Here is a 14147-nt window from a genome sequence, read left to right on the forward strand (position 1 = left end):
GAAAGGAATAGATTGAACCTAAGTCTAATTCAGTGTAGTTCAAATGGTTTTCGTACTTGAATGTATTTGGGTTACTAATGCTTCTAACTCGCAGCATGCAGATGTACACACATAAAACACTCTATATTTGGCCATTAGTTTTAACATCCACTCCAATGTGACACAAAGGGTCAGTAATATATTTGTGAATTATAATGGTGGAGGGAAGTTAATTATTCAGGCACAGCTGTGGGCAAGCTGAACAGTGATAAAGCTCAAATAGACATTGTAACCATTGCTTTTAAAGCAAGTTTCACTGTCCGAAGCTCTCACATCCATGAAACTATCCTGGTTTGCTTCTAATATGAAGGTCATACAGGTTAACTGTGAGTCTTCAATGCCAGTAGCAAAATAATATAATGCATATTAGCTTCAAGGGCAGGTTAATAGGAAAGCCAGCTAGAAGAACAGGGTGGGGAGGGGGAAGATGTTATCATCAAATATCACTAGGGTAGAAAAGCATGAGAAGAATCAGGTTTAGAAAGAAAATGACAATCCCATTCATAAGGGAAATTCTTTGTGCTTGAATAAAGAATCAATGTAAGAAGAACCATGCTGGATCAGAACATATTTAGTGCAGCATTTTATTCATACATTGGTCAACTGATTGCCAATAGGTGGCCCTCCATCAGGGCATGTATGCCACAACTCCTTTCATCTCATAGTCCCCAGCAACTGATGCACATTCCCTTCTCTACTGGTGGTGATACATAAACACCCTGACTAGCAGCCATAGACCTGTCCAGTCACCCTTTGAGGCCATCCCAGTTGAAAGGTATAAGTACATCTTGTGGCAGTAAATTCCTCTGTTTATGTGCAAATTTCCTAAAATACAGAGAAATATTGAATACCTCAGTCAAAGATGAATCACTGGTGACAAAAGGTTGAGGTGGGATTTGAAGTGATGAAATGTGGGCCATTTTTCTGGATGAGGTAATGAAACTGCATGATATACTCAGCATGGCTCATCAATTTAAGATGAGGTGTTCCTTATACTCTGCCGTACAATATTATCATGGTCTTCATTTCTTGGCTGCTGCTGATGGTGCAGCAGGAGATCATATATATGGTGCTCCAAATATCCTCCAAACCGCAATACAGAAGTGGTTCTCAACCTGGGGTTCCCAGATGTTTGTGGCCTACAACTCCCAGAAATCCCAGCCAGTTTACCAGCTGTTAGAATTTCTGGGAGTTGAAGGCCAAAAACATCTGGGGACCCACAGGTTGAGAACCACTGCAATAGAAGATTGTGGGAGTTTTAGACCCTCAAAGCTTAGTGGTCAGACTCCTGCAGGTAGCTTACAGCACTTGTTTCAAAGTATAGCATTGTGAACTAGATGTCCTGTACTTCCTTATGCAATAACTTTTTTACTAGGTATAGAAGGATGTGGAGTCCAGGAGCCTTCAGTTACACTTGTGTACTGTACCTGTGTGATGAGTGTAACTAAAAGCAACTATTGTTTTCTAGTCTTCAGATACAATAATGGGAGAGTGTTGCACTATTAGATATCAGCTAATATATCTTGCACTCTCTAGCATTCAGTCTGTGTTTGAAAATGTGATTCAGGTGGCCAAAAGCCCAAACAAACAAAAACCCCTTATTAAGAGTTCGCTGCAATCTCATTTGTCATACAGCTTTGTATTATTATTGACATTAATGCAGCAACTGTGAAAGAACAGCCTTTGATGTCTGGTGGGAAGTTCAGTCTCAGTGGTTTGTTACTATAACTACTTGACAAGACTTTTGGAAAGCTGCACTTTGCTCTCCAGGGATGACTAGATAGTAGATAGATAGATTAATATGTTAAGGAATTGACTTTTTATATGCCATCTTCTATTTTATTGTTTCACCATCACAATGTACAAGATCTCATAAAACACTATGAAATGGCAATCACAATATTGCAGACTGCACATTAATTAAGGAATAATAATAGAGTTCTGGTTTTATTGCAGTGTACCCAGGAGAGACAATCTATTGGCCTCCAAGATACCAGCCCACTGACATCCAAGACTATCATCAATATGAAGTTATTGAAGGCCCCCTTCCATTTTCTCAACGTCATCGGCCCTGTCCTCCTATAGACTCAGACCCAGCTGGCCTTTATGGTGGCTTTCCTTTCCCACTGGACCAAAACAACAAGCGAGCCCCCATCCCACCCCGCTACAGCAACCAGAATCTGGAAGATTTCTTGCCTCCTAATCCAGCTGAGTTACCTGCTTCCCAGTGTCAAAACGAATACACTGCCATTAGCTATTACCCTTCCCAGTTAATAGAAAATGAGAGAGCACCTTATCATCCGGACAATGGATACAAGAGGGTGAGCATGCGGCTTAGTGTGGCCCAGCCCTCCTATGCAGACTGTGAGATGAGCCCCTCATCCAGTGCCAGAACTCAGCCAGCATCACCTTTGAATTATGAGGGCTCGGACATGGTGGAGAGTGACTATGGGAGCTGTGAAGAGGTGATGTTTTAGTGGCACTCTATCTGGAAATGAGACAAAATGCTGCACTTCGAATTAAAACACATAGAGCAACAGGAGATGCTGTTTATTTTGAACATCTTTGTCCTTGAACTTTCTTTTGTGTTCTTAACAGCAGTGTTACTGAGGCTGTGGGGTCCTCTTCACCAGCTGCATAGCATACAATCCCATAAGGGAAGCTGAGCTGTAAGACTTGGTTGCATCACTCTGCAGCTCTTTGCACAATGAGTTGCGCAGTCTCCTGTTGCACAGTGGTCACTCCAGTCCCCACTTGCCAGTAAGGACAGTGCTTTTAAACTTCCTGGGCATGCACAGTGGTTTTTCATTAGCATCACAGGGCTAAGATGTTGGATTCTACCAATGCACAATGTCCTGAAAGTTCAGGCATTTATACCAATGTAAGGCTACAACAGGATTCCAGCTAACACTGGAAAGTAGCATTGGTGCTTCTCAGTCCTGCCAATGACTTCTGTTCTGACTTGGATTCCAAACAGACCTGGTCACTGTTCTGAGTTGGATTGCATCAGGGGAACATCAGAGACATATGTACCAAGCAGTGTAAAAAGAACTGCGATAAAATGCTGGCAGCAACCTTTCTTTACGAATGGATGGAAACCTGCAGCACCCTCTCTTTAATCCCTTGCATGGACAGCATATCCATCCACAGATCTCACACAGAAACAGATGAAATTTGCCATAATTGAGGAACTACACGCACATGTGCCTATCAGTTCCCACAGCAAGCACCATTGTGGTTAAATGGATTACTTAGTGTAAAATGCAGGGAAATGAAAGTAGCAATTGAAAATCAGTGATACGCGCCTTTAGTTTTTGTATCAATGGTTCCCACTGGACTAAAAGTTCCCAAAGAGAACTGGGATGGAGATAGGGTCGATGAATGGCTTTTTTGTAGTTTCTGTATTTCTTTGCCCCTTTCATAAGGACGGGCATATATTATCATGTTTGTTTCTTCATTCTCTGGTTTGTCACCGTCAAGACAGCTGAATGAAGAGGGCCAATGGAGAATTTCTACAGAATGAAGAGATGTAACAATCATTACAAGCCAGTGACAATAACAAATACAGATAGATGTGTATGAAAGAAGTTTTAGCTGTTCATACTAAAAACGTTGCTTCTTGTCTATAAGTGATATCCTTTCAATGAAGAAAGACACAAAGGGCTCCATATTAATCAAATTGAGATGTTTGTTGATGGAGCAAAATGGTACCAAGTTTCTCCATTTTCTGTCCTAGGAAATAATAGACAAACAGAGAACATTGTCTCTGTCCACATCACTAATACATACCATGAACAGCAAAACCTGAACTAGATGTATGGGCATATTTGTGCAAAGTTCTGTATGTGAGAATGTGTGTGAGAGAATTTGTGGATGAAAAGAGAAAAAGAGAGCCAAAATGATGCATGGAGTGGATTATTTAATAAAAGGCTGGCCTGTACCTTTAATGCACTGAGTTTGTTATGAGTATTTGTTTATTAAAAAATAATAAATAACTTTCAAAAAAACAGCATGTTCACTGGTGTTATTTTTATAATTACAGACAGACCCCAAGTTACGAACAAGATAGGTTCTGCAGGTTTGTTCTTAAATTGAATTTGTATGCAATCAGAACATATACATTTTTAAAGTGTAACTCCAGCCTCTATCTATCTATCTGTCTATCTATCTATCTATCTATCTATCTATCTATCTATCTATCTATCTATCTATCTACATTTTGGATAACTTAGGGAAGGATTAACACCCTTGTGGCGTTTGCTTTGCTGTCTATGCCCCTCTCCATAGGATTTCACCTCATTTTCTGTCCCTGTGATAATTGGATTTTGGAAATTTGGCTTGTTGTGGAAACAAGAATGGGTAACAAAGTCTCAGTGGAGATCCCCTTTCCCCATGATAACTCTTTCAGGAGTGAATTTCCCTTCCTAGGGGTAGATTTCTCTCTCTCTCTGTTGCCTCAGCCCCATTCTTAATTATGTGTAGTTTGTAAATCAGATGTTTGTAACTCGGAGATTACCTGTACTATGCAACAATTCACATAGCACAGAATAAAGAGAAAGAGTTGTTTGTGGAGTTTTAATTCAAATGTCAAATCTAGGGGCAGCCACATTTTCACCAATAATTCAGAATTGGAGTTGGAAGGGACCTCAATAATCTTTAAATCTGACTGCCCCCATCCTATTTAGCTAATAAAGCTAATTATGAAGGCACACAACCACAAAGAAACTTTGTGATTGTGTGCTTTCATGTATCTTCAGACCCTAAGGTGACCTCAGGGCACACTTAATGGCAAGAGATGTTTAGAGAAGATTTGCCTTTGACTCCTTTTCAAGATCACTCTGATTTTCCATGGCTGAACCCTGATTTCCAGAGTCTAACATTCAAACCATTGCACCACAATGGATCTTATTAGTTGTAAAAAATAAATGGACACAGAGCTGGGATCCATTGACACTATAATTATAATGCTACAATGCTGCTCTAACTTCCATGGTTCCATCCAATGGAATCCTGGGGTTTGTAGTTTGGTAACAAGAATTCTGCTTCTACCGACTTCTGGAATGATTCCATTAGCATTTCCTTCGAAAAACTTTTGAGAAGACAGGTGGACATGTTTGGTGAAGCACTAAAGGAATTCCTTTGCTATACAACGAAATACTGTACGACTATCATCATCAAAGGCTTGTGGTCAAGTATTATTGCCTTCCAAGTGTAGGGTCTTGGAAGTGGATCCTTACGTAACTGTACAGACCTATTCTTGATCCTTTTTATTTTTTTTTGTATTAAGGATCAGTTTCCAGGTGGAAGGCAGTCCTGACAAGGGTTGGCTTGATGTACCTTTCTCTTGACATGTTTCTCTCTTTCACCCTCCATTTGTGCCTCTTCAAATTCCACAGCACTTTTGGTAACAGCTGATCTACAGTTAGCGCTTCAAGAGCCAGGATTCCCCAGTTATCATTGTCTATGCCACAGTTTTAAGGTTAGCTTTAGGCCCATCTTTAAATCTTTTTTGCTGTCCACCAGCATTCTATTTCCATTCTTGAGCTCGGTAAAAGCAGAGATCTTGTTACAATTTCCCTTGGCATTGGAGATTGCTTGGAGAGGGATGGAAACATCAGTCAGCTGCTTTGCATTTGACAGGGAAACCGACTCCCATTGCCAGGATGGACTTTCATAGTCTTTATACATTCCCTAAAGTGGTGAATATATAGGGATTGTGAATATGAACCCATCACAAATGCCTAACTCTAACAACCTCTGAGGATGCCTGCCATAGATGTGGGTGAAACGTCAGGAGAGAATGCTTCTGGAACATGGCCCATACAGCCTGGAAAACACACAACAACCCTGTGATTCCAGCCATGAAAGCCTTTGACAACACATTAACTCTAGATTATTCATACATAACTGTATTTTGACTAAAGTAATTTATTAGCTGCCAGGAGGATAACCTGGAGGATAGCAGTCTAGCTTCTCTAGGAAAGGAGTTTCAGACACTAGGAGCTGCCACTGAAAAAGTTATCTCCCTTGTTCCTACCACATGTAGCTGTGAAGAGATGATCAGAGTACCCTTTCTCCAAAATTAGTGTAATGTAGCCGGGGGGGGGGGGGGGGGGGCCTTGAGAGGCTTCAGCCCCCCCCCCCCCAAATTCTCAGGGTGGTTCACGAGAAGGCCTTACATTTATTATTTAAACTGTTATGTTTATTCATATTATGATCTGATCACCATGCTCAATATATCCCATATGCATGGGGGTATTGGGATAACGATACAAAAGGTTTGCTAGGGTAGACCCTCTCCCGCTCAGACTCACCCCCCCCCCCCCCGAACCAAAATCCCAGCCCCTCCCGAAACAAAATCCTGGCTATGAGCCTGTGTTGAGGGCATTTTCAAATAAATGGTACCGGCGGGGGGGGGGGGGGTCATTTTGTTGACTATACTGGCACCCTTGCTCTTGTCTGAGTTTTCCACTCATGTGCCAGACAGACAACTGCAATAAACAAACCACATGTTCAACAGCCATTTAAAAACAAAGGAGAGGAGCAGTCTTCCTCTTTGCTAATTGTACACAGCGGGCCCATGGTTCCAGGGCTCTCTGTGAATGATCAAAATCAGTGGATACTCGAATCTCATTAAATACAGTGACACAGTAAAATTGCATCCCTTCTATAATATGATAAAGTTGAAGATTGCTTTCTGAAAATAAAAACTGGGATTATTTTAAAGCCATGAATAGTGAATACAGAAGCCATGGATATAGAGAGTTGATTGAACTATAGTTTTGAACAAAAAGTGAGAAAATAATGATTTAAGATGGAATGTATTTTCACTCATTCATCCATTTGTCCATGCCCCCCCTCCCTTAACCTGAGACTTACAAAATAGCTTAAGGGTTAAAACAATAATGGATTGGGACAGGAAGGCCAATGTTGTGAAACTAAACTGAAACTTGGAACAGCCTAGTTCACATTTGCACTGAAGTGTAAAGTGTAAAGGATAATCCTGGACCAGATCATACTCCCTCTGTTTTTGTTTGTCTGTCTGTCTGCCTGCCTGCCTGCCTTTCTCTATCTATTTCTCTCCCTCCCTCCCTCCCTCCCTCTCTCTCAATTTTTCCCTGACCTACTTCTTAAAGTAGTGAGGACAGACTGGGAAGGAAGAGAATCGTAGACACCATCTTGAGCTCCTTGGAAGACAGGCAAGAAGTAGGTATAACTAACTAATATAATTTGATTGAATGAATGAATGGCTATAATCCGGCCATGCTGGCCAATATTCAAAATCTCTGTGGGGCTTCTAAAAAAAAAATGGAGTCAACTGAGGGAAGGAGGGTTAGAAGTGACTTTGAATTAGTGCCGGACTTGAATGAGTCAGCCATCATGTGGGCAGATGACGATGAGCACACCACAGGATGTGAGATGGTACTGTTTAAGGGACTGGCTTTGTTTAAGAAAATAACAGGTGATGGAAAGTAACACCTCACACCTACTTTCCCCCCTCATACCCTGGTGTGCTGTAAATGTCTTTCAAGGAGCCTTATTTTGTGAAGAAGCCTGTCTGACAATGAAGGAAAGGGGGGCAGTCCTCATTTCTGTCTTGTGTTCCTGCCCCTGTTTTTGGTTGATATATAGAAAAATAAATTGCTTTTTTAAAACAGTTTCATTCAAGGATGAGTTCTTCTGACTGTAACACTGCCACCCTCCCTCTCTGGCCTACAGTTTTGAATATAAGAAACTGGGTTGTTCTGCTGAGGTCAGGGGAGGGCAGCCTTTTATGTATCAGGACTGGCAGCTCCCAGAGATGTTTGGCATTATGAAAGCTGCTTCCAGGTGGCAAACTAAGTCGTAGAAATGAGGTCAGTCTAAAAGAATCTTGCCATCTCTTCCCAGTCGCCTATCTAGCAGAAGGGCGAATCATGAGCACCCCCAGATGTTGTCAGATTGCTGCTCCCAGCATCCCTAACCAGCATAGCCAAGGGTGTTGATAGCAAGCATAGCCAAGCGTGATGAATGCTGAGAGTTGCAGTCCAACATGTGGAGGGCTGCCATATTCCCATCCCTTGATGAAAGGAAAGTCTTCTTCTATACTCATCTGCAGTTACAGAATACATCTATTCCTCAAAATTAGGCAGACTTTAAGTTGTCATCTGATTGAGATCACTAAAGACTTTCCCAAGAGTGGATAAAAGATTATATCTGATCAACAATGTCATTGCTGCATTTCATGGCCCATAGACAACAATGTTCATACACTCACTGACTCTGCTGGTTGACATTAATAGGAGCTGTAGTTCAACAACATCTGGAGGCCACACATTATCCAGTCCTCCTCTTGTTCTTTGCTGTGTAAAGTCTGTTGTACATCACAGCACTTCTCTATACTTCCTTCCAAAATACTTACTGTGCAATTGCATAGATTTGTATTCAGGGATAAGCCCATTGTATAAGCAGGTGAATGATTGCTTCTCCACACTTTCATTTTTAAAACACAATTATATTGCTTTTCCATTTTGTTTCAACACAGTTCATGAATGAAAAAACAAATTTTATTTCCATTAGAATAAAGCACACCATTAAAAAAGCAATCAAATGGATAGCAGTGAAATCCACATAAAGACTTATTTTTATTAGATTTTAGAGACAGGGGAAAGTAATTCAAATCCATCCACAGCTACTCAGGGATCAAGCCACCTCCATGAGCTGTTGGGAATGGCACACAAAATCAAGGCATAGGAGAAAAGAAATCAACGATTTAAATATGGGGAGATCTGTAGGATTTGTGAAGTTTTCTATCCAAGTTATAAAACTCTGTTCTTGAAGAAACAAAAAAGAAGATGTAACCCCTTGCTTACTTTATTTTCCATTCCTAATGAATGCTGCACACATGCACTGCCCTCATGTCTCTGGAGGACATTTCTACCAATGGTTTCAGTGGCATCATTATTATTTATGACTACTTTTATTACTATTTATAATTATGCTGCCCTTATCAAAGCTTCCCTGATGTCCAAATTATATACGCACACAATTTAAATCAGTCACAGCCATTACATTTTCAAAATCATTAAGTTAAAAATAAACTAAGTCAGTATTCTTGTTGTTGTTGTGTACCTTCAAATTGTTTCTGACATATGCCTACCCTAACATGAACCTGTCACAAGGTTGTCTTGGCAAAATTTGTTAAGAGGGGTTTGCTTTTTCCTTCTTCAGGCACTCAAAGAGTATGACTTGCCCAAGGTCACCCAGGACATTTCCAGAGACGAGTGAGGATTCAAACCCTCTCCAACAGAGATATGGCCCAACACTCTAGCTACTATATCATATTGGCTCAAGATAAGATAGAGGACCAGAATAAGACAAAATAACATAACAAATTAAACAATTGTCATAATAAGCTACCTAGGGCATTGATTGACAAGCTCTCTGATGTGGTGGACTAGGAACTGCACCATATTTTTGCACCAAATTCCTGTATCTTGAACCACCACTTTGAGTGGCACTGGTATAGAGGACATGACTCCTTCTCAGTGAGTCCAAGTACTATAATTGACATGTTGGATGGCATTCGGTTAGACCTATAACCTTGTAACAGTTTGTAATGACATTTTTTATCATAACACAATTGCTATAACTGCAAATACCTTTAAAGGTCCTAAAAACCCAGCAGCTGTGCCAAAGAAAGGAGTCTTTAGTTCTGGCTCAGAAGGTGCTTAAGGATGACACATTCAATCTCTCCTGCCAGCAAACTGCAATTGTGACAAAGGGTTGCGACATTACCTTCTCTTTCACATGATCTAGCTCAGGGGTCCTCAAACTTTTTAAGCCGAGGGCTTAAAACAGTCCTTCAGACTGTTGAGGGGCCGGATTATCATTTGAAGAAAAAAAAAACAAATTCCGATGCACACTGCACATGTCTTATTTGTAGTGCAAAAACAACAACAACAACAACAATGAAAGAACAATACAATATTTAAAAATAAAAATAATTTTAACCAACATACATTTATCAGGATTTCAATGGGAAGTATGCTCCTGCTTCTGGCCAATGAGATAGTCAAGTTAATTAGGGTTGTTGTTGTTGTTGTTGTTGTTGTTGTTGTTGTTGTGTGCCTTCAAGTCATTTCAGACTTTGGGCGAGCCTAAGTCTAAAATGTATTTATTAATTATTTATTTATTTACTGCATTTATTTACTACATTTGTATCACGCCCTTCTCACCCCAAAGGGGACTCAGAGTGGCTTACAAATTATATGTACATACAATATATTATATTATTAGCATAGCACAATATTATTTTATTTATTTATTTACAGTATTTATATTCCGCCCTTCTCACCCCAAAGGGGACTCAGGGCGGATTACAATGAATTATGGCAAATATTCAATGCCAACAGACAAACAACATACAGTATAGACAGACACAGAGGCATTTAACATTTTTTTCCAGCTTCACGATTCCGGCCACAGGGGAGAGCTGTTGCTTCACCGTCCACTAGTGGCTGTACTTCCTCATTCCTTTCCTCGTGTTTTGCTGGCAGTTTTATGATGTTGTATTACCATTATATATTACTTTATTGAACTATACCACTATACTGTAATATTATTAGTAATATTATATGTAATATAGAATATATAATTAATATTATTATATAGTATTATTATTAGTGTTATATTGTATTACATTATAATATTATTATCAATATTATATGTATATACAATATATTATATTATAAAACTGAGGGCGGGGGCCAGGTAAATGACCTCGGAGGGCCGCATCCGGCCCGCGGGCCTTAGTTTGGGGACCCCTGCTCTAGCTCATTGGCAGGGGAGTCTGAATAGACCCTCCTTCAGCACCCTGCTCACCACACCTAGGAGCTCCTTTGTACAATATGGGTCCCTGGCTATTAAGGGAGGCTGGTGCTAGGAGATCAGATCAGGATCCATCGGCACTGTAGATTCAATGCAATTTGACACTACTTTAACTGCCATGGCTCAACGCTATGGAATCACAGCAGTAGTAGTTTGGTGTGGAACCAGCACTCTTGGACAGACAAGGTTAAAGATCTCATAAAACTATAATTCCTATGATTCTATAGCATTGAACCATGGCATATACAGTGGTGTCCTTCTGCATTCATTCTACAGTGTAGATTCACTCTATGATTTTGGCCCACGTAAAACAGCCTAAACAAAGGCACAAGATTTCTTCTGATCTTGGAAGCTAAGCAGAATCAGTTCTGGTGAATACTTGAGTGGGAGACAGGCACTGTGTTTCAGAGGAACTGTTAACACTGCTTCTTCAAATTCCTTTCCTAAGAAAACCCCATGAAATTATATGCCGTTGCCATAAGTCAACATGTAACATGCACACAGAGAACCTAATTACTCATTTATAATCTGTATTTTTATTCTGTTAGCCATCTTCAACATATTTGGTACAGAAGTGGAATGAATAAATTAATTTAACAAGGACATTTTAAACACATGCAAAGATAAATATAGGACAGAATTGAAGTAAATAAAAATGACTAAAAAGCCACTTCAGAGGCTTGGCAAAAGTTCTGATAGGAAATGGAGTTTCACAACACAGGCAGAGCCAAAAAAAATACAGCTTTTGTCAAAGCTGCTGCATCTTTGCCTGCTGAATGCACATCTGATAAATGAGTGCTGAATTCACCTCTGGGTTGCAAGAGCAGTCTTCCCTGCTGATCTGAGGAGACAAATAAAACCTTACTGCCATTTTGCTATTGTGGTGCTATGCCCACTAGGACAGAAGTGGGTCATTTACAGGTCACTGCAACACCATGCAAGCTGCAGGCTGCCAATTTTCTAAAAATTGAAGAGGTACTCCAATCCCTTTTGGTTACTATTTTTACTGATTTGAAATATGGTCTGCACAAAACTGTGAATGAATACAAAACTATACCCCTAGGTACATGTTTTGCACCAATAGCATTTTAGGATCATTGTTAAAGCTTTGGTTTTGTGGGGCCAAAGTCCACTCAGAGGCAATGTAGACCTTATGTGACCCACAGGCTACATATAATTCCTTGTGTTTTTAAGGCCTTGCATTTAGCCTGCAAATGAGTAATCTTGCACCACACAAACTGCTGAAGTTGCATCCAATGTGTGTCTGCTCAACTGAAGATGCCACTGAATTCACTTGAACTTTCTTCCTATTAAATTATCATGGCTAGCATTTGATATTGCACTTAAAGATTCATAACCTTAAGTTATGAACTCATAACTGTTTTAGATTAAATAATACTACATAGCTTTCCAGTAAGGCTGTCCCACAGCCCATCTAAACAACCAACAGCTACATGGGCAAAGGAGGGCTGATATAGGTATAAGGAAGATGCCACTTCCACCAGCCTCCCACCTGCAAGCAAGGCAGAGAGACAATCAGAAGCAGGATCCCCTGTTGCAATGCCTTGCTGCTTCAATAGATAATGTGGGTACTTACTGTCAAATTTACTGTGGGATCTGTGTCAATGAAACATCTTTCCTATCAACTAATAGCTGGAGGTGAGGAAAAGTTTTATAAAACCAAAAAAAATTGCTATTCCAGAATATTATGGAGAAGACTGAATCTTTCACATTTATCATTACTTATGTGGATGGGAACCCTGGCCGCAAGGTATAGAATACCGGTTAGATGAACTATCCATGGTGCTGAACCTATCTGAGGGATACAGTCAGCTTCTGGGATAGATCATTTAAAAGTGTAGACTAAAATCAGGAGTAGATTCAGTCATCACAAACATTAAAGCCACACACCACTAGGGACTATGATTTAACTTTTTTGGCAAGTAGCAAGTTGCTGAAATGAAATTGCAATGTTTCTAACATGTGAGCTTCAAAAGAACAACAATAAGACAAAATAAATCCATGTTCCCCTGGCCATTGAAGTCCACCGAGTGGCCTTGTGCAAGCCACCCACTCTCAGCCCCAGAGCGTCCCCTCATAGGTCACCATGAACTGGAAATGACTTGAAAAGTACACAACAGCAACATATACGGGCTGCCCTCAAAAATTTATCAGAACTAAGAATACACTCTTTAACAGTTAAAAGTATGTTGGTATTATTGGAAGGCTAAGTAGGTTAAAGAATAAATGTGATAATGATTTAATCAGTTACAAATTCCATTTAAATTACAAATGTATATAAGGCATTGTAATTGTTGTCCCTGTGCAGCAAAGCACTGCTCACATGGTTGAAGCCTAGAGTTTTTTTTTTTTTTTTGTAATTACAGGTTTCCCTTGAAATTTTACATTTGTGTACTATTGGAATCTTTAACCTTGTTAAGTATATATCCATTTTTATTTTTAAAAATTCCAGAATTAAAAGATGCTATGGATGTAGTGTGGTGTGGTTTGAGCATTCAACCATATCTCTAGAGACCAGGGTTCAAATCCATGAAACCCACTGGATGACCACGGGGAGTCACATTCGCTCAGCCTCAGAGGGTGGGAAAGCCAAAAACACTTTAAAGAAATCTTCCCCAAAAAAACCAGTAACAGGGTTGCCATAAATCAAAATCAGGGCCGGCCGGACATATTTTTTTATATAAAGCGGGGAGGGGAAATTGCGCCCCCCCCGCCTCCTGCGCCCCGCCGGCGGGCCCCGCCTCCCGCGCCCTGGCCCCGCCTCTCACGCAGCGTGAGAGGCGGGGCCAGGGTGAGCTGCGTGGGGGGCGGGGCCAGGGTTGGCCCCGCCTCCCACGCAGGTCGCCCTAGCCCCGCCTCTCACGCTGCGTGAGAGGCGGGGCCAGGGCGTGGGGGGCGGGGCCAGGGTTGGCCCCGCCTCCCGCGCAGCTCAGCTTGCCAGTCTGGCCTTTTCCAGGGGACCAGACTGCAGCAAAGGTCCTTGCAGGCCACGATCGCGGCCTGCAAGGACCTTTGCTGCAGTCTGGCCCCCTGGAAAAGGCCAGGCCAGCGAGGCTGAGCTGCGAGGAAGGCAGGGCCAACCCTGGCCGCGCCTCCCTCGCAGCTCATCCTGGCCCCGCCTCTCACGCAACGTGAGAGGCGGGGCCAGGGCGCGCAGGCCGGGAGGCGAGGCTCCGCCCAGACGGGGCCTTGCCTCCCTTCTAGCGCGCTCTGGCCTT

General features: G+C 41.3%; 1 protein-coding gene across 2 annotated transcripts in view; it reads left to right on the forward strand.

Moving 5' to 3' along the window:
- Window positions 1–4048, forward strand: part of fat2 (FAT atypical cadherin 2) — a 130546-nt gene extending 126498 nt beyond the window's left edge. For both annotated transcript variants that reach the window (XM_062970266.1, XM_062970267.1), the window contains exon 24: window positions 1996–4048. In XM_062970266.1, coding sequence (XP_062826336.1) covers window positions 1996–2516 — 521 coding nt within the window. In that variant the 3' untranslated portion in view covers window positions 2517–4048. The remainder of the gene's footprint in view (window positions 1–1995) is intronic.
- Window positions 4049–14147: the final 10099 nt, after the last annotated feature.

The sequence above is a fragment of the Anolis carolinensis genome, chromosome 2 (genome assembly GCF_035594765.1).
Source record: "Anolis carolinensis isolate JA03-04 chromosome 2, rAnoCar3.1.pri, whole genome shotgun sequence".
Classification (NCBI taxonomy): domain Eukaryota; kingdom Metazoa; phylum Chordata; class Lepidosauria; order Squamata; family Dactyloidae; genus Anolis; species Anolis carolinensis.